This window comes from Oryzias latipes, chromosome 8 (genome assembly GCF_002234675.1).
Source record: "Oryzias latipes chromosome 8, ASM223467v1".
Classification (NCBI taxonomy): domain Eukaryota; kingdom Metazoa; phylum Chordata; class Actinopteri; order Beloniformes; family Adrianichthyidae; genus Oryzias; species Oryzias latipes.
In genome coordinates this window covers 21768976-21788593 of record NC_019866.2, presented here as the reverse complement: position 1 = coordinate 21788593, position 19618 = coordinate 21768976, and the positions used below count along the sequence as shown (strand labels likewise).

Sequence of the window (19618 nt, the reverse complement as noted above, 5' to 3'; positions counted from 1 at the left end):
GTTGTAATTACTCATGCTGTCCCTTCAGTATGCCGCCACTTGATTACAGACAGTTTGGGAAAACCCTGCAGTCCCATAGTGGATGGGAAAAATCAGATTCATACCAATGAGGGTTTTGCACTCTGGTGTTTTCATTTTTCATGGAAAGCTGGAGGACATGCATGTCTGCAAACCCAGCGACGGCGTGTTTACGAGCTGAGCGACCACACATCCTGATGAGAATGCGCCTAGGAGGCTGGGAAACGCAGCAAATGTTGTTTTTGGAGGAAAAGCCGCACGTGTTGGGGATCAGACACCTGACAACGGAAATGAGGCAGCATGCGTGCAACCTCCCGTTCCAGCTCTCCTTTTCCCAAACTTCTTCTACCAGTCTGTGTTTCAGTGTTTGGGAAGTCAACAGTAGAGTTCCTGTTCTTGGTTTAAAAATAACTTTGGGACTTAAATTCCTCATCCCCCCATTCCCCCCTCTCTGTCCACCACCCTTTTCTATTTGGTGCTTTTCTAACCCATCTACTTCTTCCTCTTTCTTTTTGTTTTTCAACAGTCTGTGCCCTCAGTCTCCACACGTATTTCAGGTTCAACAAGAAAAGTTCTGGTTCAAATTCGGTTCATGTTTTGCTCAAACCTTGAATGAGTTGTCTTCGTCGTCTTCACCTTCCTGCTTTAGTCTAAAAACATTTGAGCGTAAGTCTTTTAAACTCTCACCTGATGACAGCTACAGCTTCTTCCAGTGACCCTAAACACCAAAATATAAAAGTTTATCAGAATCCACCTTTAAAAATCACAAAACACATCACAAGAAAAATAAAATAAATACATTTATGAATAAAACAACAGCAACAAACCAAAGTCTCGGTAAGAAATCCTGTTTGAGCTAAAGGAATGGTAGAAAGCGCGTCAACTGCAGTTTTTAGCCCCCATCAGCATGTTTACAGGTGTTTTTATGAAAACTAATACCTAAATATAAAGCTTAAATAATTGTCTCTTGTACAGACTTGGTCTTTGTCTTTCTTTACATGAATACATCTATTATGTTACCAATTTATCTCAGACAGGTTCAAACCAGTAGGAGAAGAAAATCGGACCTAACACAGGACCCTGATGGACGCCCAATGTCTGCATATGAGAACTGGACTGATGAAGTGTGACGTCACCCATTGAAAATGGTTTACTTCCAGCTCCAGCCAAATGAAATAAATTCAATAGCCATGTTCTTCGCTATACAGACGCTGCCATGTTGGAACCAGATGACGTCAGTAAGCAGTGATTGGTTGGAGTCGGTTTGAGTCGACTTTTCCGTGGCTACCACTCTGGAATGAGCTTGCTGGAAGTCCACAATCCTACCACTTGAAAACAGGCTACACAAAACCTGTCAATCAAGCGTTTTGAACGTTCGACGTGAGGCCGCATGAATTGAGGCACCTGATTGGTCAGTTGAGTAACGTAAAAAACGTAAATAAAATATATGAAAAAAAAAAGTTTAGCAAGAAGAAGTTATTAAAGGTATCAGTGCATGAAGGACTGTGCTGACAAATAGAATCACAGAGCAACAGCTGCTTATTTCTCTACAGACATCTAAGGGATTTTGGCTTCTTGGAGCCAGCAGATACTTCCTGTTTAGAACACCAGGAGGGAGGGGTCACTCAGACTAGTTCTCAGTCAATGTGGTCACCAGACAACAGACTTTCAGCCCCAGAAGAAACATCCTGCAAGTATGGAAAACAAATGTCAAAAATAATATTCACCTTCAACAGAACTATTTATTATGTTCAGTTGTCAATGTCTAACTTTGGTTAAAAAATGAAATGAAAAATGTTGACATGACTTTTTTTTATCAGTTAGGCAATCCACACCTAATTTTGTTCAAGAATTTTCGGAATAATTTGCTAAACCTGTGTTTTTTGAGTTTTAAAGTGTGATCGTCTTTTGATCTATTATAAAAGTGCTCCCAGTAGCCATTTAATGATAATTATTTCCTGGAAAACTTTAGTTTTCTTGGAAAGAGTTCCTGCAGAGCGACAGAAGTTTATTAGAAATTTACCTCTGAGTTGTGGGTGGTACTGTTGGCGGGTAACTATGTTTTTATTTCCCACTAGCTTACAGCCCCTCACACAGACGTGCTTCTAGGTCACAAAAAATCCCCTTTTCCAAGGGCAATTTTTTTGTCTTCACAACTATTTAAAAGAATAAATACTCTTAAACTTCTTTTTTTTAAATATATGTATATGTCCTCCATCATGAGAAAAATACCACAAGGACATTAAGAACACCAAAAACACAATTTTAGTAAAAGTGAATCTTAAAATACATCATTTATTTTTCTCAGTTCAACTAAAAAAGTCTTACAGCATTAATCAAGTGAAATTTGTTTCATTCTCACAATTTTGTGTCTTTGTAGTGACAGCTTGTCCTTGCTGAGTGAACTATTATCCTCAGTTAAAAACTGCTTGCCTTAAACAGTAAGGTAGACCTTTATTTCACAAATCTAAAGTCAAATCTTTCTGAGGCGCGAGGATTTCCTCAAGCGGCATAAATCTTTTCTCTCTACAGATGTAAGCCTGTCCCAGCGGCGTTTGTTTGAGACGGATTCTGGATCAGCTTCACCTTTAAGCCGCCATGATTGTACAGTGTTATTATCCTGGTGGTCGCTCTTGTTTTTGTGTCGCTGTGAGGAGCCGCAGTGTAGCAACAGGTGTGACAGGAGCTGCACAAACAGTCCACGCCTGCCTTCCTCCCCGCTCTCAGCACAAACACGCTTTTTCTCACAGATACACAGAGAATCAACAACCAGCATCAACTCCTCTTGACACTGGCATGTTTCCAGCACAATTTAGCTCGTTAAAGTTTTATTTAGATACATTTTCTCTTAACGTCTGCCTGTTTTGCCATTTGCTTATTCTTGCTCACCATGGTTTGCCATTTACCACCCTTTTGAGCCTCCAAACCATTTTAGCAGAAGTTGGTTTTGCAGTGAACTCTTGGTGTTGCCTTCATAGGTATTTATTGTCAGATGGAATAAAAAGGTCAGAGCACAGGGCAGCTTCCCGGCACAGTCATTTGTGTCACCAGCAGCTAATGAAAAGCTCCTCTTTGGCGCGTGTGTTTGACAGCTCGGCTGGACAAACCTTTTTTGATGATTTGATGGAAGTTATGTTCTTCAGCAAACAAAAAAACTGAGGATTTCTGGCCCTGTTGGCGCGCACGCCTCATGTTGGGTTTTTTTTACTCGCCACTGTTACATCACTTCCATACATCTGACAGAGAAAGATGGATTGTGGGGCAATAGGATGTGGTTTGGTGAATGCATAATATATGGTTCTGTGCAGGCCCTGCTGTGTGGGACGTTCTGTGGAAACCTGCCATGTAGAGTGAGGTGCTGCCAGTGGGCTTGCACAGGAGGGTGTTTGCGGTTTATCTAATCCCTTTTGAAATAATATTCAGTTTGATGCTGTTTCATCTCGTCATATTCCAAAAAAGATTTCATTTTATTTACCCTCTAATTGAAATTGTGTTCTTAACATGTTCTTGGGAAACTTTTTCTGATGAGGAAAGACACATACTGTGTGAAGTGATAAAACTTAAAATTGCATTTCTGCATATTTCTTTACTATCGGACAAAGCAGACGAGAAAACGCCGATTGAAAAAGATTGTATTTGTGACATGGAAAACTCGCTGGGCGAGTCACAAGATCCCTGCTCCACTCAATTCTGATGCATTCACTTGCATTGATAGAGATACACGTATGTCTTGGTTTTCCACGTCTCAGCTGGTATCTGGCTCAAATCTGCACGGCTGTTTAACTCCAATATTGCTCGCCATTTTTATTGCATCAGTGATAGGCAGGGGCGTGGGGGGTTGTAAGTTAGCAGGAGAGTGCCAGGTCCGAGCTCTCAGCCCTGGTTCCAAATGCTCAGCCCTGGTCCCAATTTGTCATTAACCAGTCTGTTGTGTGTTGTTTTTGATCAATCCAGTCTGCTCTACACAACAGAGTATCTTCAAAACAAGAAGCTTCTTAAAAAATGTCAAACTTTGGCTACGAATTTGCAAAGCGGGTAGAATTTTTTAAAAGAAATCTGAATTGATTGATCAACAAGACTCCTTGAAACAATTTTAGTCGAGCATTGTTCTTTTATTTAAAACGGGGAATGAAAAAATGAGTAAATAAAATATTTGTTTGTTGCATTCTGTGAAGTATCACTTATTTTTTTTAAAGCCACACTTGTGAAGCATCAATGACTGTACAGTAAACACTAAACATAACCAGTTTTGAAAGGTTAGCTTTCCGCTCAGCATATTAAAATGGCCATCATCACTTGTTGGAACAGCGACTGTTGATTTAGGGTAAGCAAGCAAAGGCAATCAGCGTAAAGCTAAAAGAGGCTGTTTGTTTTTGCAGCTTTGAAGCTCAACCAAAGGAGGGAAAGAGAACTCTGGAGGCTGCTGCTGAATTCTTGTCAGTATAAATCTATGATATTTATTTTTTTATGACTTCCTTGGTTTAGGAAGTAGTACTTTTAGATCAAATAAGATGTCTCATACGACAACATAAACTCACAGGGCTTAATGACTGTAGAAAAGTTCTATTTACGTTTTTACCACTTGCTACAGCTGTATTAGCTTTGCTAAATGAACATATCTTTTTATGCATTATTGTCATTCTGAATTAAAAATAATCGTTTGGCTGCAGAATTTTTTAATTATTCCTATGGTTTTGCAGTGAATGTTAAAAAGTATTAGATTGTATTAGGTGGATAATATAGTTTTTACATATTCAATATTTATCAGTATAGCAATATTCTCCACAACAAAGGCTGGACAAATGTAAACTGAAACACGCTTTTAAAAGAAAAAAGCATTATCTCTAACTTTGTGTTTCAAAATCTTGTTTTAAAGAATGAAACTATTATATAATAAAAATGTACAAAACAATTATTATCTTTCTGGTCTGTTTAGGCTCATTCTTAAACTAATCTCACATTAATACTTTTTTTATTTTAGTTTTTAATTTTGCATGAGATGTAAATATTTATTTAATTCAATTAGATTTAGTATTTTAACTTGATATTTTTGTCTGTTTAAACGTTCCCCTTTTTCGTTGCAGTTGCTTGTTGTTTTTCCAGGTTCTGTATATCCAGCCAGGGGTTTCAGTTTATGATACATATGGAAAATAAGGATAAAAGTAAAAGAAACTCCAGTTTCACCTACTGTAACATGTCACAGAAGGGTTTTTTACTTCCTGCCACATCATAAACGTCCGTCAAACAGCAGCTCGGGTACAGTAAATAGCCAGTTTCCTGTGTGCATGTTTGTGAGATGATGAATTTGAAATATTTGTGATTAAAACTGCACATCGGGCAATGCTGAGTCCACAAAAAAACAACAATAACAACAAAAATTCCACTGAAAATGATTGTAAGTATTATTGAGTTGTGTGCTTCGGTTTGGTGTTGATATTTCGTCTGTCCAGTTTTTGTTTTCATAAAGTGGAGTTGGAGAAATTCCTGTCTGTTTTCCGCCCCCCCCCCCAGAATGAATACACCTCATGCCAACAGTCCATGTGTTTCATTTTGACAAAGCAGCAGATTGACAGAAAGGCCTGCGTGTCAAGACAACATTAAAGCATCAAAAATATTATTTTCGCTCATACTTAAATAAATAAACACTCCAGAGAAACGCCGGGCCGCTTCGGAATGTAGTAATTCTGAATTTTTATGAATGACTGCATTCATGCTTGGCCACGCCCCCACCCCCGCTTTCATCCCAGCTCCTTGCTACGAAGCCCCGCCCCCTGTTTCCTTTTCGGCCTCCCTACCGGCGCGCCCTGCGTGCTGATTGGACGACGCCGGGATGGGGTGGGAGAGCTGGGAGCGCATTATAAAAAGGAGAGCCGAACGTTAATCGATGAAAGCGTACAAGTGATGGAGGAAGCGGCAGGATAATACACGAAACTGGATTAAAAGTTGGAAGAGAAAATATCTTTATGAGCTTTCTGGATGATTACTTTTCTTTTTTAATCCTAAACCTTCCTCTTCCATGTGAGTCCTCTGACAGCATGAGGGTGAAGATCATATTTGCTGTCTCGGTCCTGGCGACAGTCGGTTTGGTGAGTCAGTGGGTGTCATTTACTGCTCTGTGCGAACCCTGAAGGAGACTCCCCTGTTCTATTTTTAATCAAAATAAATACATTAAACTATTGCTGAAGTGCATTCTAAACCATATTATTCTTTGTGTTTATTCTATAATTGAGAATTTAGTTGAGCTACAATTAATGAGGTTCTCTTAAACTTAATAAAAGTCACTTTTGTTTTGCTCAAACTCAATTTCCTGAGTTATTTCTGGATGAAGTTGTGAATATTTCCTGCTATAGAAATATAGAAACAATATAAAACGTAAAAGAATATAAAATATATAAAAAACTAATATACGTTCAGAAATACATAAAAAAATTGAGAAATAGACTTTCAAGTTTTGATCAATTGAAAGTTTGGTAAGTGAGACGTTTTAAAATAAAGGTTTAAATGTAATAAGTTTATTACCAAACACCATAAATAGACTACATATACAATAAACATCTTTAGATCAATAATATTGATTACTGCTGGTTCACTATCAATGCATCACTAATCTAAGTTACATCACTAACAGTAGTTCCATTACTTTTTGGCTATTTTTAAAGATTTTTTATCCCTTTCCAGCCGATTTATGCAAATACGGATCATGTCGCATCTGCTTTAAACCTAATTTACTCCATCAACTAAAGCAAAGCCATGCGTGAGCGTATTTTCATAATTTGAAAAAATTCAGGTTAAAAGACCAAAAAGGAACTTTGAAATGCTCCCAAAAGGAACCCAACTTTCTGCAGAGTTTGGTCTGCAAACCAACTTGCCCCTTTGTCCTGTATTGTATGAAATAAAAACGGAATAGGCCAAATTTGCCTCTCTGGACCTCATGAATGACGTCGTGAGCGTTTGTCTGGAGCTGTTGGAGCTCTCTGCTTGCATCAGCTGCATCAGAGTCAGAGCCCTGAGGTGTCCGTGGTCAGACAGACTAACGTCTCCCTGTGATCTCCATCCCCTTTGGGAGGTTCTGTTGGGGGGTTTGTGTCTGTTGATACAGATGAGAAACTAAAGATGTGGGAGCCGTGAGGCTGGGGGGGGGTCCCAGAACATCCCTTTCATCCCTAAATGCCAGGCGAATGCCAAGCGGAAGGCGACTGAGGGTTACAGTTACCCTTGTGGGGCTTGCGACAGTGCTGCGTATTCAGGCGGTGTTTAAGCTGTGCACACACACCCACACCTTCAGGAATTCCTGTGATCTGAGCAACATGAGTCAAGCTTTTGTCCCGCTTGCTTCCAGTGTGACTTCGCCTCGCCTGCTTTTGCCAAGGCCAGTTTTTTGTTTTGATCAAGCGTGTCCTCTGTTTGGGGGTCGCAGGTGACCGCCGACTGCCCCGTGGTGTGTGAGTGCCCGGCGGTGCCCCCGGCCTGCCCCCCAGGCGTGAGCTCCATCCCGGACGGCTGCGGCTGCTGCAAGGTGTGCGCCGCCCAGCTGAACCAGGACTGCCACGAAGGGCGTCCCTGTGACCACCATAAAGGGCTGGAGTGCAACTACGGCAACGACGTGGGCCGCACCCACGGCATCTGCAGGGGTACGTGGATCAGAGGTGGCGGGGGCGCCTCAGACCAAAGCAGTGGGGGGAAAGGCCGCTTTGGCCCCCGCTCAGCTCGAGTTGGGGTTGAGTGTGTAACTTCAGGGTGGGGGAATCTGACTTCTGAGCCAAGCGGCTGGATTTCTCTTTGATAGGGGCTTGCGGTTTGAAGTCCGCGCCACACTTCAAAAAGCCAGCACCTTCACTGTGGGGGGAGCAGGCCGACGGAGGTTTTACACAAGTGCTTCACTGTGTACACAAACAGCCCCACACAACACACACAAACAAGCACATGCACACACAGTGGAATTTTTATGTGTGTTCATTAAGGGCCGTTTCTATATAAAGGAGAGGGAGGGGGTATCAGGGGTGTTGTAGTTGCCCCGCTGAAAGGTTAAAAGGGGCAACACAGTGTAAACAAGTCAAAACTCCCTCTCAAATACAAGAATAGCGCTTGGCTTATTTCTGGGAAGATACTGTGTCTCTGCTGCTGCTCCTCTCACCTCCCACCACTTCTGTTGGTGTCACTTTCATTTAATGATGGTTTACAAGAATACATTTGGTCTTTTAAACTATTGTCAAAGCTACCAGTGGTCCTTTAGTTATGATTATGCAGTTTCTAGCCAAAAAAACCCCTCTAGGAATATAGAAATATAAAGAACAGAAATAGGTTCAGAAATATATATAAAAAAAGTTTATTACCAAACACCATTATTGGCTAAATATACAAAAAACATCCTTAGATCAATAATATTGATCGCTACTGGTTAACTATCAATGCATTACTAATCTAAGTTACATAACTAACAGTAGTTACATCGCTTTTTGGCTGTTTTTAAATGTTTTTTAGTCCTTTCAAGCCGATTTATGCAAATACGCATCATGTCGCATCTGCTTTATACCTAATTTATTCCATCATCTACTGTATCCTTTTCTAGGACTTAATTTCTGCAGACCAATAGGAGTTCATTAGAAATTTCCCTCTGAGTTGTGGGTGGGACTGTTAGCCAACCTGCCCCCCTCCCCATTACTGAGAGCTCTCTGTTTACATGCTCTCCCGCTAGCTTACATCCCCTCACAACTCCAACCTAACATTAGCAGTGCAACAAAAAATGGTGAGAATCTTTTTTCTATGTTGCAAATAAACTCTTTTTCAAACGGATTTTTTTCACCACAATTTGAATAAAGAAATAATCAGAGACTAAATTTTGAGATGTTTGTACATTTTTTGCTAAAATGTACATTTTTCTAAAGTAAATAAGAATAAGAAATCCTTTAATTGTCATTGTTGAACAAGAATCTTGTAACAAAAACCCTGGTGCTGTCCAGCTGTTTAAACACTTATTATTGTGTCAAGATAAAATAGAGTCAAATTAAAAGATCGTTAGAAACAAAACCTAAGGATGAAAATGGCATGTAAAGTAAAAATTATACATGTATTGCCCATAAACATTATTGCAGTTCTGCAATTTTGGGCTACCAAATATTGCACATGATTTTGTACACTTGGAGGTGTTTTTATAAATTCATTTTACCACTACATAAAGCCCCTATCATAATAGCACCACCGCCCGCAATAAACGCTGTGCATCAAATTGAGGAAAATTAATTTAGCTGCAACTCCCCTTTCATACCAACATGTCAGTATGGGATTCTGTTGATTTTTTTTCATATGGAAACTGTCAACAGAGCTGTGTCCATGCAGGGATTGTCACTTCAGATGGGTGGAGTGTGTAAATAAATTCCTCACTTTGGTTCGGTTTGCTTTCAGACGCTGGACTGATAGAGTTAAACCAAACACTGAAGCTTTAACTCAGACTTGCTGTTTCAACAGTTCCTCACTTGGGAGCAGTTTGGCCTGAAAAAGATGAGGACCAAAAGCTGTCCAGTCCAGATAATTATTCTATTAGTTCAGAAATGAACTCCTTTTGGGTTCATTTCTGGTTCACTCTCAAGTGGACAAAGGTTAATCAGTGGACCAAACAACCTGATCCACACCAGAGTTCAGGTGGGCTTTCAAATGTGCCACACAAAGCAAAAAATCAGAGTCTAATCTGCAAATGTGAATGCACCACTAACATGGCAGCACCACCACTTATAACATGTGTGCTTCATTGAGACAGCTGGTGCAGAGGTAGAATGATCAATGGTTCAAAGGTTTGGTCCCCGTCCTGCCCGCCCATGTGTCGAAGTGTCCTTGGGCAAGACATTAAACCTGACATTGCTCCTGGTGGTTATAGGGTGGCGCCAGCAGAGTGAATGGAACTGTGACTGTAAAGTGTTGTGGGCCTTTTAAGAAGGTATTAAGGCTATATATAAGTAAACGCCTTTTATCATGTCGCCCGCAGTGGCAATCAACTTCTGCAGAGGGTTGTGTCAGTACGGCATGCTGGGAGGAAAGGGCCTGCATGCATCTTTTTGCATATGTTGCACTCTCTCGTCCAAAACTGGATTGACATTACATTGTATTTGTAGATTTTTTTCAAACGAAGTAGAAAATTCTTACCCCACTAGAAAATTTTCTTTTAATGAAAAAAATTAATAAATCTAACAATAGGGTAAGAAAAGTGGTCTTACCCAGAATTCTTAAATAAAACATGTTTTCTGAAACGAAGATTATTTTGCTATTGAAAAACTTTCTTGATACGATTATTTTTCTTGCAACACAAAAAATAAGACATTTTTTCTTGAAAAAGGTGACTTTTTACTTTCCCAATTTTCCGTTTTTGCAGTGTTCCTGCAGAAATGCTCATATGCTAACGTGGTCACTGGTCGATTTGGATTTAAAACCAAATATAGGAACGTTTGGTTTGGGGGTTGTGAGATCTCCAAACGCAGGTCGTTTTCTCTGCCTTACCACTTATTTTCAGTTTTGTTGCTTCCATTCCACAAATAACTATAGCAGAAAATGGCAAAAGTACATTCAGCAGTTTACAGCAGGCATGTCCAAAGTGTGGCCCGTGGGCCAAATGCATTCAAACTTCTGCCAGTCTGCAGAGTCCTGTCATAAGTAATCAGTAATTTGCAGCACTCAGCACTTTGAATTTGTTGATTGTGATTGGTTAAATTACGTTATGAGCCATTGTGAACCTGTTGCAGGACCCTTCTGTGACTTTTTCTTTATTTTATTTCTGGTCTTTAAAGTAGGAAATTCTCAGAAAATTTGATAAAATATATATATATTGTGATGCATTTCGGTTCTATGTGAAGGAATAAAATGTATGCCATTGCAATAAAATTTTCATTAAACAGTTAATTTGCATTGAATGGGTTTATAAAAGTTTAAAGCCAATTGGTTGGCCCTCAATACTTTCACCACACTCTTTGCAAAACCTTTGGACGCCCCTGGTTAGGCAACGGTGTAACCCTTGTGCTATCCTAGGCACTTTAACATTGGGAGTTGGGTCATCTAGACCAGTGTTTTTCAACCTTTTTTGAGCCACGGCACACTCTAACCTTGACAAAAATCCTGCGGCACACCAGCATTCCAAAAAAAAAATAAAGATCTGATCTCACATGCATTTTTGTGATAATTGTGGCAGTAAAAGCTGGAAGTTGCAGCTGTTTTTTCTAATAGATGTAATAAAAGCTAAGTTAGAAGATTTAAAAACTTTTTGATTTGTGTTCGCTGTTGTTTCAAGACGTTAAGAGGAAAGACTCGTTGTGCGCCGAGACGCTCACGCTGTCACTTTTAACCCAATGCATCATGGGAGATGTAGTTCTATAATCCGCTGAACGCAGAAAGACTAGCGTCTCTGAGCTTCATTGTTTTGTTCACTTGTTCCACGGTCTGATACCGGATTCTGTGGAAAGCTACACCGCTAAAGACGAGCTTTAGCTGGTATTTTTGTTAGAACTGAGCGACTTTATCAGCAGAATTCAGAGCAAGGAAGTGAAGACTTTAACCACTTCTGATTGGTCAGACTGATGACATGTGATTAAGACTCCAAGAATGATTGGTGGAGACAGTTAAAGGGGCGGGACTTTTCAGAAAACGGCTTTAGTTGCTGCTAAATCGCGGTACCGTCATTCTTATCAAAATGTTTTTAATAGAATCAAATAAACGCAAAGAAAAAATATTTTATGATCTTTCATTTTCCTAACTACTCAGTGTTTTATCAGGACCTGTTTGGATGAACACAGAGCTGAAATCCTGGAGATGGAAAATGTTGTTAAATCAGGTAATGAGGACAATTTCCCACGGCACACTTGACCACCTCCCACGGCACACTAGTGTGCCGCGGCACACTGGTTGAAAAACACTGATCTAGACCCACTAGAGTCTAGACAGTGCGTTCAACCTTTTTTCTTCAATGATTTGTGATCTTCACTGGTGTCCATGGATTACATGAAATCTTTCCACGTTTATCCACCTTTGTCATGGTAGGGAGAACACGTCAATGTAAGGGTGGGGTCATCTAACTTAGCACAAGGGTTAACTGAGAAGCAAAATCCTTTCTGAATTGTAGAAAAGAGGCCAACTTGCAGATATGACTGCTACACTCTGTAGTTTTATGCCCATAAAACTATAATATATTTAACCTTCAAATGGATTAAGTCAAAAAAAATTATCATTTCGTACCAGTAAGTCAACAGTTGTGTTGCAAGACGATACCGACAGACTGACAGCAGATGTAGTTACATGTTCACTTAAAGCTCCACCTCCCCCTTTAAGTCCCAACAAGTCAAGTTCCTCACATAGGACAACATCCGGCCAGTCTGGAGACTTGAGACAAAAGTTTTTCCCTAAAAAGATTGAGATATGATTGAAAAGGGGGATCATTAAGACAGTTTTGGTGTCTTTTCTGTTTCCTTTGTGACAAACTTCTCTTTTCTCATCACTGCAGCAAAAGCAGAGGGTCGTTCCTGCGAATACAACGGACGAATTTACCAAAACGGGGAGAATTTCCCAGCTGGTTGCAAGTACCAGTGCACGTGCATAGATGGGGCGGTAGGGTGCGTGCCCCTCTGCCCCAGCAGCATACCCATGCCCTCCCCTTCCTGCCCTGCTCCACACTTGGTGAAGGTTCCCGGCCAGTGCTGCTTCAGCATCGGCTGCCACAAGGGAGCCACCATTGTGTCGCCAAGCCACCAAAAACCCTCCCTTCCACCTTTGCCTCCGTACCCGTTTGTCCCTTACCCAGCATACCCCTACTCCAAGCCTTACCCGAAACCCTACCAGAAGCTGTACCCTCACAAACCCAGAAAGGAGAAGGCCACCTTGGGGAACGAGCTTCTGGAGGTGGAGCAAAGGTGGGAGAAGCCACGTGGAATCAAGCAACCGAAGGGTAAGGGAGCTGAGCCTCAGAGCGCCTTCTGTTTCCTCCACACAGCAAAGCATCATGTTTATGTTTTAGCTATTTTAGCCTCTCGACGCACAAACAGCCTCAATGTGAGCTTTTTCCAAGAGCCGTGTTAGCTTTACGCTTGTTTTCCACTGCCTCCTTGCACACCAGAGGTGCTCTGCCCCCTCTGAGCACACACCTCCGTCACCCAGCTCTCCCCTCTCTGTAATCACCCTCTCTATGTGTCAGTGTTGACTGCTCCGTGAATAAGGCCACTGTGCTTTGCATCCCGTACCTCCTGCTCCTGACGCCCACTTCTCTCCCACTTCAACTTCTCCCGATCCACTCATTCTGTATCTTTGCAGCTCATCCTCTCTTTTTTTTAAATCTTCCCAGCCTGGAGTCAGATGGGAGACCACTGTGTGGTCCAGACTACGTCCTGGTCCCAGTGCTCCCGCAGCTGTGGGATGGGCGTTTCCTCTAGGGTTACCAATGACAACGCTCGGTGCAAGCTGATCAAGGAAACGCGCCTGTGCAACATCCGGCCCTGCAGCTCCATGTCCATTCCAGTCAAGGTGAGGAATGCCTTTCATGCTTTTAACATTCTTACGAAGGGACATTTTATAGACCTCTCTGCCAACAACCACGGAGTCCTGGCACGGCGCAAAATATATTCAGGAAAGAATTGCTCTCATGGGGTCGTTGGTATTAATATCACGGCATGTGTATGGTCCACTCGCTCCATCTCCCTGTAGCTGGAGCCCCTTTGTGCTCCAGCCTGTCTATTCACAGTCCTGTTGCTGTGTGGGAAATGTCCCCCACAGGGTGAATGTGGGGCCGTATTCAAGCTGGTTTCACCCTGTTCATGACTGCACCACTTGGTCTGAGTCGACATCATAGTTGAACCTTTTCCCATCCCGGACATATTTAAACACACAGTCATTACCCAAAGTGAAGGAAGGGAGAGCTTCTCTGGAGCCACATGAAGAGAATCAAGAATTTTCTCCACTGGGATTTAGAAAAGCAAAGATGAGCTGAAGTTCAGCCAGTGGCTCTGATGAAAGTTGTGTTTTTGAGGTTTTTAACATGTCATAGAAAGGAAAACAATTTAATTTGCCTTTCTGAGTATTTCTTTATTCAAATCGTTGTGACCTTGTGAGCAGACAAAAAAGCGTGTAGGTGTGATGTCCAAGTTACTACAGCAAGCCACAAACTCCCTGCTCCGCTCCTTTCTGATGCAGCCACCTGCAGACAAATAGATCCATGAAAGTCCTTGTTTTCCTCGTCTGAGCTGGAATCTGGCTCAGATAGCTCTGATTTTGCTAGTCCTTTTTGTTGCACAGGTTTGGAGTGTGAGGGGCAGTAAGCTAGTGGGAGAGCACATAAACAGATGGATAATGGGTAGGGGGAACATCCACAACTCAGATGAATTTCCAGCAAACTCCTGCCGCTCTGCAGAAATTATATCATCGAAAACGACACTGTATTTTGGATTTTGGTTAAGGACATCATAATCATACCTAAAAGTCCACTAGGAATGCTTTCACAACAGATCAAAAGACGATTTTTGATGTTTGTCTGTATTTGGAAGAGTTTAAGATTTTTAATGCTCGGGGCGTATTTACCAATGTTCTAAAATGAATCATCGCAGCAGTTGTCTTTAGGAGAAACTCGCAATTCCGGATCATTTCCAAGTTTCCTTCTTCTTAGCTGCATTAGGATCTGTCCAGACTCCCACACCGTGGGTGGCAGCTGCTTGATCGACCCGCTCTGCTGGGTTCTCGTATTTCCTCCTCCTGGCGTGAGCCTGATGGGTTTCCACGCACCTGTCTTCACAGGGATCCTTTGAGCGTTTGCAGAGCTGCCTCGGGTTTTAAAACCGAAACACGTGTCAATCCTACGCTGGCAGGCGTCTGGCTTTGGTGCTCGTCTGTTGTCCTGACCTTTGTTTGGTTGTGGGGTGTCTCTGTAGTGAACTCTGTTTTCCACATGAGTCACGGCTGTGGGGATGTAAGACATCCTAACGTCTATTGGATTTAGCTCATTTTGTGAGTTTCCAGCTTTTAGCCTGTTTCCTTTTTGCCGGATGTTCTCTTTACATTTGAAGTAAAAATGTTTTTCAATCAAGATTTGGCTTCTTTTTAATTATAGCAGCATAAAAATGTATATTTTTTAATTTCAGATGTGGTGCTGCTGACTTTACACAGAAAAACTCCCTGTTTTTTCATCTTTTGGCTCTCAGATTCATTAGGTTTAGATTAAAAAAAGCTTTTTTCACATCATATTTTACACTTTCTTAATCCTGACTGGCTTCAGATCATCACTAATTACCTAAAATAACAGTTATAAGGGGAAAATATATGACTTTTATAATAGGCTGTTTCCCATTAAGGTCCTTTATTTTTAGGCAAAGAATAATTTATAATTAAGCCGCAGTTGATAGAAGTAAAATTGATATATAAAAATTAAATGTCATACACTGGATATGGAGAAAAAACAAAACAAAATTATAAAAGATCTGTATAATCAAAAAACTCAAAGAAACAATAAATACTTAAAATTGTACACAAGTAAATAGTGTTTTCCCAATAAAATAAATATTGTTTTTTTTAAAGATTATTTTCTAAACTAATCTTAAAAAGTAAATAATTTGGGAGTATAGTGTTTTAAATTTAAATGAAATTCCACACAGAATGATGATGCCTTTACAAGGTAAACATTAAATAGACAAATGCAAGATAAAAAAAATAAAATGAAAAAAATTAAAACAATTATCGGATATTTTTTAAATATCTAAAATAATAAAACGTTGCCCTGTACACATTACTTTTTGATATAGAATATACTACAGCATGAATAGGTACGTTTTAATACAGTATATACAATAATAACAATTACATTCAAAATTTTTTTTTACTTAGAGTAACATTGACGGAAATATTTATTAGGTTTCATCTCTGTGGCAAAGTGGCAACAGCTGTGAGTTATTTTTAACATATTTTTGGAGACATAGTTTAAAAAAAGAAGTTCAAAGCAGACAACAGTACATTTTATGAGTGAACTTTAGAACAGTTAAAGACAAATTCGGACGAAAAAATGTGTGTTTTTGGTGTTGCTAAGGTGATTTTTCTGATGACAGAGGACTTATATTGAAAATAAAAAAGCTTAAAATTGTTTTTTATTTTTTATTTTATTACAACTTCAAAAAATAACATACATATTCACATAAATAGAACAGAAAGAAATAAGAAATTAATAAAATAATAAAATACGATAAAAAAAAATAGAATTGTAGTCTATAATACTAGGGATTGTCATATAACATGTGATCTTCAATGAAAATGGACAGTTTTTTGGCATTTTTGTTTTTCATAAATTTCAGTGATTTAAAATATAAACAGATCTCTTTCTGAAATGTATTAAATAATGGTTTGGTTTTTAAATATCTCCTGTTATGAATGAAAAAAGTTCCAGATATTTATAGAATATTAAATGCCAAATCATATAAATTATCACCAGAAACAACTCCAAATAATACTTTGTGTTTTTGTAACTGAATGGGAATAGGAAAAGGAAACTTTGAACAGCACCAAGAAAAAAAAGCTGTTAACATATACAGCATACATTCAAAAAACAGATGATCAAGTGTTTCCATATTTATATAAAAGAAAGAACAATTATTTTCTTGAAAATCTAAATTTATATCCCACAACTTAGAGTTAAATTTCTAATAAACCCCTTCCTTAGAAACCCATATGCTTCCATACTTTCTGCCGCTCTGCAGAAACTATGTCTTAGAAAACGTCATAATCATAATTTAAAGAAAACTTTCCGACAGCAGGAGAACGTTCCTGATGGCATCCGATCGGCCGCTCTCTACCTTCTCTCCTCCTGTGTCCACAGAAAGGACGGAAGTGTTCCCGTACCCACAAGGCCCCGGAGCCGCACCGCCTGTCCTACGCTGGCTGCAGGAGCCCCCGCCTGTACCGGCCCAACTACTGCGGCGTGTGCCGGGACGGCCGCTGCTGCTCCCCCCGCCGCACCCGCACGGCCACCGTGACCTTCGCCTGCCCCGACGGCCGGCGCTTCAACAGATCCATGATGTTCATCCAGTCCTGCAAGTGCAGCGACGAGTGCAACCAGCTGAACGAGGCCGCGCTGCCCCCACAACAGTGGCTCTACGGGGACACCCACAAGTTCAAGGACTAGTGGTGCTCGCCCCCACCCGCCCCTCCTCCTACATTCCTCTGTAAAGGCAGACATTTAACCCCCCCACACACATCTCCACCTGTCATAGAGTAGCTGTCTGTAGTGTATCTGTCTGAAACAAGCCATGTTGTTGTTAGAACATCTCTTGTGGATTATTTGAGGAGCGGTCCTTCAAAATGCGAACATTTGAGAAAGAAATATGGCCACGAGGCTCCAAATGTGTCCTGAACTCTTAAAGACTTTTCCTGACAAAGACAGAGTTTAAAAGTGGCTGAAGGAACACATGAGGAGTCGTTGGGAGGACAGAAGAAGGGAGGAACGCCTCACAACTTCTGAGGGGAGCGGGGTTTTGTCTTTCCGAGGTATTTCTTCACGGTATTTATTGACGTGGTGACGCAGCGGCCTGTCATCAGGGGAGGTGACGCCGCTATGTTTGGAGCATCGGTGTGACGGGGACAAAACAGCTGAGAGCTGTCAGTCACTTGGAGAGGAGGTGGGGGTGACCTGACCCCCAGAAAACCATTTCCAGTGATGGATGAGTAGAAGCGGAAAGACAGATGGACCTGTTTACACAGATGGACCCGTCTGCTGCCTGGTTTTCTCAGCAAACTGAGACATTCAGCAGGCTCCAGAGTAACACGCCAGCGTCGACAAGTCGACCACCTAATTCTGCACAAATTACACTCCACGAAGGGGCAAGCAGGAGAGAGAAAAATCAGCCCCTTTGTTGGGTTTGCTGTAAAAGTAAAATCTAAAAAGAAAAAAGGTAAACATGTAATTTGTAACCTGCGGGTGGAACCGCTCGGGTGCCTGTAATTAAGCAGCATGACATGTCACTGACGCAAAACTCAAACTCAGGCCTGGCTTCCCTGTAAAGCCAAAGAGCTTTATCCTAAACGCAACCAGAAGCCCAAATACTATAAAAAGTAGATTCTGCGGCTGAGGTCTAGTGTTATGAGAGGACGCCGAGCATCTTTCTGAATGGGTGCTTGGATTACTTTGTGCACCTTAAGACGGATATGAGTAACGACCTGATTGTGTGAGTTTGAGTAAACTACCTTGCATTGGTGGTTCTAATATACAAAGTCCATTTATTTTGACTGATTTATCCTTTGTTTTCGCAGCTTTGTGAAAAAAAAAGAAGATCTTGTAGATTTTAAATGAAGCATGTTTGTCTATGTAGAGGAATTGGTTTAGTTACTGTATTTTTGTTTTGTTAAACAGGGACATGATAGAGCAGCTATGTACAGATGCAGTTTCAGTTTGTTGTAGTTCTACCTGCTGTTTAAAGGCCGTTTCTTAAGCTGTAGTGTTAGATTAGCGAGGAACAAATCAGGGTTCAGATCTAAGCGTTAATTGTTGAGAACATGATGATTGTAAGACTGGTGGTTTATGTCAATCCCACCTGTGTTGACAGCATGTTAGTCAAGACGAGAAGTTGTCCTGTAAAAACTTGTGAGGTTGATTAAATTGTCATTTTCTCCTGTCGTTTCTCTAAGACGCTGGTTAACCTGAAACTGGTTTTATATTTCTGAATAAAGATTTTTTTTTAAATTTACCTTAAAAATGCCTTTTTCGCCATAAAAACGATCAAATTCTTGGTGTGTTGCAGTTCCTCAAATGACCACTTGAGGCTGGCGTCAAAAGGAACTAGTTATACATCAACTTCAATAATAAAAAAGTTAGTTTGCAGCAAATATTGTCCTTTTTACAGCCAGAAAACAAAACCATTTAGAGGTGTTTCCTGACTATGACCACTTATGAGCACTTTTAGTGATTAGAACTCAACAGTAGACCCAACAAAACTCCCTTAAGGCACGCCAGTTCCACATTCTAAGGACATTGCTGAATTGAGTGGAGCCAACGTCAGCCTGTTTGGCCGTCTCACCTTTCAGGATTTCAGGCGTCAGAGGTAAGTCCGGCCTTTCATCTTCAGAACCCGTTGGATCCATTTCGGGATGGGATTCTAGAGCCAACCCAGCTACTGTTGGGCGGACAACACTGAACAGGTTGCTAGTTTGTTGCAGGATCAGACATTTTCAGGCTATGTTGCGTTCAAGTGACCACTTTCAATGGAAAGTTCATGTAAACGCACATATGACTGTTTCATGCATTTAAAACTCTGTCACGCGTTGCAATAGGATTTTATGCCCGTTTTGGGCTTTACGCAAAGAACGCACACCCAAAAGACAAGTGCAAGTTAAAGCAGGTCAAACTGACCAATCAGGGTCTTGGATTTGGTAATGTATGGATGGCGTCCCTTATAGATCACCGAAATTAATTTCTAAGGAGATATTGTAGTTTGTGCCCAGATGGAATTATACAACAGAAAGTCATATCAGAATAAAGCTGTGAAAGAAACAGCCTGGAGCAAGATTTACCAGATCTGCACCAAGCCTCTTCCAACTGTAGGTGATGGACATATGCTAGTACACAGTAGACAAAGAAGAAGCCCCTCCCTGCTTGACCAGTGTG

General features: G+C 40.8%; 1 protein-coding gene across 1 annotated transcript; it reads left to right on the top strand.

Moving 5' to 3' along the window:
• Positions 1-5909: 5909 nt before the first annotated feature.
• Positions 5910-18701, top strand: LOC111947818 (protein CYR61-like). Its single transcript, XM_023958034.1, has 5 exons — positions 5910-6104; positions 7436-7649; positions 12497-12937; positions 13331-13509; positions 16838-18701. The coding sequence occupies exons 1-5, from the start codon at positions 5982-5984 to the stop codon at positions 17141-17143; spliced, it is 1263 nt and encodes a 420-aa protein (XP_023813802.1). The 5' UTR covers positions 5910-5981; the 3' UTR covers positions 17144-18701.
• The last annotated feature ends 917 nt before the right edge of the window (positions 18702-19618 follow it).

Excerpts from the sequence above, each read along its gene's own strand:
- LOC111947818 (XM_023958034.1), top strand. The coding sequence starts at position 5,982 with ATGAGCTTTCTGGATGATTACTTTTCTTTTTTAATCCTAAACCTTCCT. Across the intron at positions 6,105-7,435 it reads TCCTGGCGACAGTCGGTTTG|GTGACCGCCGACTGCCCCGT; the intron begins GTGAGTCAGTGG and ends TGGGGGTCGCAG. Across the intron at positions 7,650-12,496 it reads CACCCACGGCATCTGCAGGG|CAAAAGCAGAGGGTCGTTCC; the intron begins GTACGTGGATCA and ends TCATCACTGCAG.